The 8,532-nt window shown below is 30.9% G+C and overlaps 1 protein-coding gene across 1 annotated transcript; it reads right to left on the bottom strand.

Annotated features, from left to right (window-relative positions):
- Window positions 1-952: 952 nt before the first annotated feature.
- On the bottom strand, window positions 953-7,231 carry LOC129884887 (myricetin 7/4'-O-methyltransferase 2-like). The gene is made up of 2 exons (XM_055959161.1): window positions 6,453-7,231; window positions 953-1,384 (listed from the first exon to the last, which is right to left on the bottom strand). Exons 1-2 carry the CDS (start codon window positions 7,206-7,208, stop codon window positions 1,082-1,084), a joined length of 1,059 nt encoding a protein of 352 aa, XP_055815136.1. The 5' UTR covers window positions 7,209-7,231; the 3' UTR covers window positions 953-1,081.
- Window positions 7,232-8,532: the final 1,301 nt, after the last annotated feature.

The following is an 8,532-nucleotide window of genomic DNA, read 5'->3' as shown; positions in this document are numbered from 1 at the left end:
GGATTACACTGGGTATGTTGTTGCTCAACGTGTGTTCTATGTTTGTTGTTTGTGATTTTCAATTTGGAACTCCAACTTGTTCTGTTCTAATATGATAATAGATACACATTTGTAAGTTCGTTGGGGCAATGTGGATGCGCTTGATGAATTTGTCATTTTGAAGGGTGCGTTATTACTCTTCAGGTACTTTAGGCCTCACTAATATGCTGATGCAAATTCACTTCTAAGGTGAAGCAGAGCAATGTACATTTTCTGCTAAATAACTCTTAACCAGAACAATTTTTTCCTGAGAATTCATAATGTTGAAATTGCGCACTATTTATAAAACTAGAGTCGTTGAGTGTTTGAATTGGATACTGGATACACATAATGCACGCAGTCATCTGGATCGTGAATCATGGATAAGGTGGGATATTTCAGGATTAAATTTATACTTTATTTGGTTGAAGGTATAACTAATCTCAAGATAAATTTATACCTCAAACTTGGTGTTATTTCATTTCATCTAAGAGATGGATAAATTAGTCTCAAAGTTATAATTTTGAGATAACTTGTTCGCAAACCAAACTATCCCAAATTTTTTAAAATAAAAGCAGTCGGCTTCTCTTCTTCTTCTATCTTTTTCTTCTACAACTTCTTTTCACTATATAGAGCTCGTTCTTTTTCACTAGTAATTCACATACTGACATTACTCTATTCATATATTATCAATTAAAGTTTTCTCAGTCTCTTTTATCCCAACGACCCAAATCTCATCTGAACTCCTCTTCTAGTCACAACAAAAACTTGAAGATCGTGGACCCTAATTATTCTATGGATCTGATTACTTAGTCGAGTCTATGGGTTTCGAATGTAGAATGATTAAACCAAAAACAAAAGATCATTAATACGGTACAATGAATTTAAAGTTACAATCAAAAAAAATTTATGTATTTAAAGTGACAATCCAATATAATATAATGAGTTGATAGTCCAATATAGTATAACAAGAACATATAAATTAAAATGGAGCATTGGTGAACCCAAGATCATTACAAATTTAATATGAAGAAACATGTAAGCAATCTCAAACATCTCCCATTTAAGGGTAAATTTCAATAAGAGACCTTAAACCTAGAACAGGAATTATTTTGTATTCAGTGAAACCAGCTTCAGTGACGAGCTTCTCCCACTCTTCCTCAGTTCTCTCTTTGGCAGCAAAAAGAACCATCATCAACATATCCATATTATGTTGTGCTCGAACAAATTCATTGTTATGTTTCGAATCCTCCAAAACGGTATCTATGATTATTACTTTCCCTCCTTTTTCCCTGCTTGGAATCGACTCTTTACATTTCTTCAGTATTTTCACACAATCTTCGTTATTCCAGTCATGCAGAACACACTGTGTTCAACATTAATGAAGAATTAAGTTGAAGAGAAAAGGAAAACTTTACCTAAATCCCATAGTGAAAAGGCCTAGTTATAATGTATCCCTTATTTTTTTAAATTACCCGATTTCCTCTTTTTAAATTTTTTTTGATACATTACTTACTATGCTGATACATCAGGTTTTTGGTGTAAATTAATTAATGTTGTTGGATTATTTATGGGTAGTAACGTAAATCAAGTTATAATTGGTTGTTTCAATCAATTACCGTGCTAATTAAGGCAAAGAATCCTTTTTAAAAAAAAGAAACAGTTCTGACTATGAAGAAAAACTCAAAAACATAGCATAAGTTCTAACAAAAAATTTAATCCAAATTTCGAGTTTCATCAAGCGAATCAAGATGAATATCGCGATACTACTGAGACATTCTGTAGTTTGGCAATCCGAGGTGAGTTATGAACTATACAAAAGTTTTGACTATGAAGGAAAACTCAAAAATAGAGCATAAGTTCTAGCATAAATTCTGGGAAAACAATTCAAAAATTTGCTTTCAGAATGTATCAGCTACATAACAATCTCTGTGTATCTGATACAGGTTAATATGTTTTTTTATTTTACCTGTCATGATACATCATGACATTATGTATATAAGTCAGTTAAATACTTTTCTCAGATATACTGTTGATTTTGTAGAGTTAATTTTCGTTGGTTAATATTCATGATACATACTGATTCATAGTAAGTATATCTGATACATGTTAACTTTATTTTTTAAAAAATTAATGGATATCACTAAGAAATAAATATGCAAAAATATAATATTTACTTTAAACTATACAAGTTAGTTACATATATACAAACATCAATGTGTTTAACAGTCCTTATGCCAGCCCGAAAGTCATTAAGACTGATTTAGGCAAGTTAAGATTTTACACCTTAAGGCATAAGGGTTGTTACACACATTGATCAGTAATTCAAGAACTGAACGATGCTATACCTAAATTTGTGTGTGTGTGTTTTGATCCATCATCACTAAGACAAGCTAATATTTTCAGAAGTGTGTTAGCATATTCACATATATAGTTTGAGAGAGCTATCGACCGTAAAAAGTAAAAACATTGTTCTCCAAACAAGAGCTGCCTATAATTGACTTTTTGGAACAAACGAGAATGTTATTTGGTGCTTGAAACTGCAAAAATATGGAAATAAAAGCTTATACAAAACATACTTTGGGTAGGAAATTCGAAGATATCCTAGTATCAAACACAATGAAGTGTTCGAGAATGAAGGTACACACCAGTTTTTTTTTTAAGTAGATATCTACTTGATACATAATTGCTTGATACATAGCTATATGATACATTAGTTCTGTATTTTCTGTGATCATTATTTCCTGATACATCAGTTTTAATACATATCCGTGATAATTATTTACTGCAGGTTGTTGCTTCATTAGAATATCTTTATTCTGTTTATGAGTCAGGTATAAGATATATTGTGTGTCTTGAAAGAAAAACATGCAATTGTGGCAAGTTTCAACTAGACGAGATACCATGTCCACACGCAATTGCAGTGTTGAAGAGCAAGAACATTACAGACATGCACCCATGCTGTTCTGATTACTACAAGCCAGAGGCGTTGACAAATACTTATGAATTGCCAATGGTTCCAATGCCAGATAAGAAAGATTGGTCTGTTTCGAAAGAAATTTTAGAAGAATTCGTCTTGCCACCAAGATACAAAAGGATGCTAGGAAGATCAAAGAAATGAAGAAAAAAATACTCTAATGAGAAGATAAGAACGAGCACAAATTCTCGTAGCAACATAAAGACTTGTAATTTCATTCCCAAAGACAAATGATGTTTTGTTATGACAGGATACATTCTATTTGGATCATGTACTTACATCTACATAGTTTTTTTTACAATGTGGGTTGTATTTGATACATATATCAATTAACTAGAATAGTAATTGAATATCAATAATTGATACATGGATGGTTGATAATTATTTTCATTGTAAATTACTTGGTATTGATAGTAATTTTGAATCTGATATATGAGAATAGTGGATACATAAACATTCGACGTATTGAGGGTTGATACTTTAAAGATTGTTGTATTAGTTTTCAACTGAATTGTGGTTGATACATAACATGTTGTATTGATATAGGTTGTAGATGTATCAAGAGTTGTAAAGCTTGATACATGATAAACTGGTACATAAATGTGGATGTATCAGAAGCATTATAGCTTGATACATGAGAATCTGATACATAAAGTAGATGTATCAAGAGCTGTAAAGCTTGATACATGATAAACTGGTACATAAATGTAGATGTATCAGAATCATTATATCTTGATACATAAGAATCTGAAACATAATCTAGATGTATCAGAAGCTCTAAAGCTTAATACATGAGATGCTGATACATAAATGTAGATGTATTAGAATCTGTAAAGCTTGATACATTGCAATCTGATGCATAAACAATGTATCAGAAGCTGTAAAGATTGATACATGATATTCTGATACATAAATGTAGGTGTATCAGAATTATTAAATCTTGATACATTACAATCTGGTACATAAAGTAGATGTATCAGAAGTTGTAAAGATTGATACATGATATTATGATATATATAAATGTAGATGTATCAGAATCATTAAATCTTGATACATTACAATCTGATACATAAAGTAGATGTATCAGAAGTTGTAAAGATTGATACATGATATTCTGATATATAAATGTAGATGTATCAAAATTATTAAATTTTGATACATTACAATCTGATACATAAAGTAGATGTATCGGAAGCAATCAAGTTTGATACATGAGAATATGATTAAAAAAAACAAGATATATCATAAGTATTAAAGATTGATAAATGAAAACCTGATAAATAAATAAGAAGTCTCAGAAGCATTCAAGTTTGATAAATCAGAATATGATACATAAATATGAGAAAAACTTAAAAGTTTGCTAAATTGTTGAATAGCCAAAAAAATATTTACTATTGGTGCAAAAACATAAGTGTACATTCTACTACTATAAAATTAAAAAAAAACTACTCGACGTCCATCGGTTCTCCTTGACCAGTGGATATGAAATCTCTCTTAGATTTTTTTGGATCGTCATTGTCGCTAACATAACCATCCTTGGCCTTCAGACAACCATAATTCCACAATAGTGCGGCATATCTTGAACAGAAGAATTCGGCATGTAGTCTAGTAGTTGAAATAGAAATTCCATCACTAAGATATTCAGCAAAAATAGCCATAAAAATACCATAATCCCTGCAAAAAAAATGAATACACAACTTTTAAAAAAAATAATTTGACACAGTAATGATTTAAATATGCATATTTGTTAATACTCACAAGCTATGCTTATAGTTTGATAAATGAGAATCTGATACATAAACAAGATGTATCAGGAACATTAAAGTTTGATACATGAGAATTCGATACAAAAACATGATGTATTAGAAATATTAAAGCTTGATATATAAGAATCTGATACATAAACTAGATGTATCAGGAATTAGTAAATCTTTAGAAAAATGACATTTTTAAAAAAAATAATATAAACAAGATGTATCAGATTCTCATGTAAGCTTGATACATGAGAATCTGATACATAAATAAGATGTATCAGAAGTAGTAAATCCCGATATATGAGCATTTGATACAAAAACTCGATGTATCAGAATCATTAAAGGTTGATACATACGAATTTGATACATAAAATTATATGTATCAGAAGCAGTAAATCTTCATAAAAACGACATTAAAAAAATATCTTAGATGAACTCATACCTTTGGGAGATTAGGGTGTGTTGAAACCTCTTCAATCTTCTTATCGGCTTCTTTGGGTAAATGTTGAACTTGAGATTTCGACTTTAATTTCTCACGTAGCTTATCCATCACTGATGGATCGTTACGATGTTTGGATCTAACCTCGTCCGGTGAAATAAGAATTTCTTGATTTTTATTCAACTGAGTGAGACCAACAATAAAAGATGGAGCGGATTCCATGTGTATCAGTGAACAATATGAGTAAAAAAAATTACAGAAGAAAACAGAGAAAATCGAAGGAGGTGAGAATGAAGTGAGATACATACCTTACTTAGAAGCTTGAAATTGAGTAATAGATGGACTGAAATTGGGAAAAAAAAATGCCGACGACGAGGCAAAGAATAGGCGTGAATTTAGGATAACTGATATAAGGTAAAAGTGATGTATCAGTGAAAGAGTGACAGAGTTAAAAAAAATAAGAATTTTTGATATTTTTTCAACTAGTTGGGAGTATTAATAAATATGGTAATATAACATGTGTAAATGGGTAATTTTTCCTTGAAAGAAAGAAGGAAATGGTTTTTATAGCTAAAGATGTTAATATGGGCCGGTCCAACCCATACAAGCTTTGTAATTTTACGGGTCAGGCCGGGTTGATCTATTATTTTGGCAGGCCAAAAAATAGTCTGCCCAATCCATAACTACGTGGGCTACGTGTCGCACCAGGCCAGCCCACCTTTTTTCAAACAGTATACTCTTTATAATTTAAATTTAAATTTTAAAATATTAACATAAGTATCGACAAGACAATATTACATGATGGTTACTACTTGTTAACTAAACCTCAAATCTATAAATAAAATAATCTTAATAATATTTATTAAGTGTGGTTTCAAGTAAAGATTTGATTGTATGACTTCAATTTGAAATCATTGTTATTTTATGAAAATATTTTGGATACAACCATACAAGAAAATATTTTTTATATTTGGGTTTTCGATTTTGTAATATTCGGTTTAAGACTTTAAGTTTGGATTTCTCTTGTTATTTTTAGTATTCTATTTTATTTTTATTTGGCCCACGGGCCAGTCCAACCCACATTGTTCAAGCGGGGAGTTTATTCGGATTGGACTAAAAAAACTCTATTCTTTAATGGGCTCTAAAAATCTTACTTTAACCTTATCAAATTACGAATTGAGCTGGACTGACCCAACGGACGCTGGACTGATCCAACGAGCCTAACTCTTATTGACGGCTCTATTTGTAGCTAAATTGTACGTACCTTGAGTAAGATGGCATTAGCATGAGGAATCTTATCGAACATATCTCCTCCAACAAAATCCAAATTCCAACTTCCTTTTAGGTCGCCTATAACATGAGGGAGATCAAGTACAGAGCACTTTATGTTAGGAAAAGCTTTGGCTATGGCAATAGAAACAGTACCAGTGCCACCACCAACGTCCACCAACGACGTTAACCCTTCAAACACATGTTTGCACTCTGTAATAAGTACATTGGTATTCAACCTCGAGTCACTAGCCAATGCATCATTGAGAATATCGCCTAGTACACTAGGTTTCTCTTCCCCAATGTAATCCCATAAAGATTTTTCATGAGCGGTATGAAAAGGAGTGGGAGAATCATTTTGGAACCAATCACTTAACTGAGTCCATGCTTTTGACATGACTGAACCATGATTGAGAAGCAAGAGTGACCTAACATTGAAGGACTCATTTTTCGCAAGAAGGCGACTAGCTGGGGTAAGAAAATAGAGATCTTCATGTTGATTTAGGAAACCAGATTGAACAAGAAAGCGCATTAAAATAGGCAAGAATGTAACCTTTAAAGAATTGACGACAGACAGTTTAGCAGAAAGATCAGAAAGGCACATGGGCTTATCATGTTTGTAGAGGACATCAGGGATTCCTAGTTGAAGTGCACATTTTATCGCTGAAGAACTTATGAAATTGAAAATATAATTCCAAATTTGAGCTTGAGCATGAAGAAGCTCGATGGAAGTATTCTCACTAGTTGACATTTCTAAGGAACTTGTTTTGGTTAAAATTGTCAAACTAATTAAAGCCACCAAGTGGAATACATTTTTATAGAAACAACAATAAAATGAGATTATATAGTAGTAAATGGAAAGACTTTTACAACGGAAAAGTTATAATAGCAAGTGACAAAACTTATTAGGTAACCAACATGGGTGTTGGGTTGTAGTGCAATGGTGAGACGGTTTCATTTTTAATTAGAGGTTTTAGGTTCGAGTTCTGGGTATGGAGAAAAATTTATTGGGAGCGTTATCCTTGAATGGACCCTGCAGTGCATGATCCAAATGTAATTAAAACTTCACAGGCTTCAGACATCGGATGAAAAAATGAAAAAATTTATTGGATAGTTTCAAAATATATTAGTAAGATAGTTTCTGAAAAGATTTCCCACTCTAATACATCACAATTCCCAATCTGTGTTCTTTTATTGTGAATCCCCAGATGTTTGTAGGGAAGTTCCAATCTCAACTATCATGTAAAGGTTAAGGGTCGAGAGGCGAGATATTTTATGTAGTATGAGAGGTGAGATTTAAGTTTTGAGACAAAAGACATAAGCTACATAGTTTTTTAAAAATTTAAATGTATAATATAATAAAAATAATATAATAACACAAAAATTCTAAAAATATCGTAGTAATAATTTAAAATAATTAAAGAAACTCATAGAAAATAAAACTTCTAGCATAACTTTACAAATATAAATAATAAATGATATAAAAGATATAGTGAGATGTAAATCAATTTCAATATCTTAACTTTCAAATAATAAAAGAATCACAATTTTTAAAAGTATATTACTGCAATTTATTTTCTAAAAGAAAATAATCAATAAACTTTATTAGTATTACAACAAAGAAAAGGCCTTCATCATGAATAACATTAAATTACTTTCAAATAGTGACATAATAAAATATGTTAATTTTGAGTCATATGACAGACACATAAAGACGAATGATAAGAAAGATGTAAAATTTGGCTATGTATTTTTTTAAAAAATAATGTTAAGTGATATTCATCCTCACGATATTCTCAAATAATAAATTAATATGTAATACTATGACTTGTTATTGCGATTCTCAATCTTCTTATTTCTATAAATAAAATAAACCATTAAGCATATCATATTAAAAAATTATGAGAATCAACAATATTAACTAATGAATTATAAATTTTATAAGATTTGTTAGGCAAGGTTCAAACGTTTGGCGTGTTCAAATTGTACAATCGAATGCTAAATACGTAAGCCTCACACATGAACTTCAAAGCGTTTTACCAATGTCACGCCTCGAGGTGAACCCGCCTTTTAAA

The sequence above is a fragment of the Solanum dulcamara genome, chromosome 4, assembly GCF_947179165.1.
Source record: "Solanum dulcamara chromosome 4, daSolDulc1.2, whole genome shotgun sequence".
NCBI lineage: Eukaryota > Viridiplantae > Streptophyta > Magnoliopsida > Solanales > Solanaceae > Solanum > Solanum dulcamara.
Note: the sequence above shows the minus strand (reverse complement) of the source record. Positions and strands in the feature narration are given on the sequence as shown.

What these genes read in the sequence shown, in the direction of transcription:
- LOC129884887 (XM_055959161.1), bottom strand. Translation starts at nt 7,208, where the DNA reads ATGTCAACTAGTGAGAATACTTCCATCGAGCTTCTTCATGCTCAAGCT. An exon ending in CTAATGCCATCTTACTCAAG is followed by an intron (nt 1,385 to 6,452) that starts GTACGTACAATT and finishes TGTTGAACACAG; the next exon opens with TGTGTTCTGCATGACTGGAA.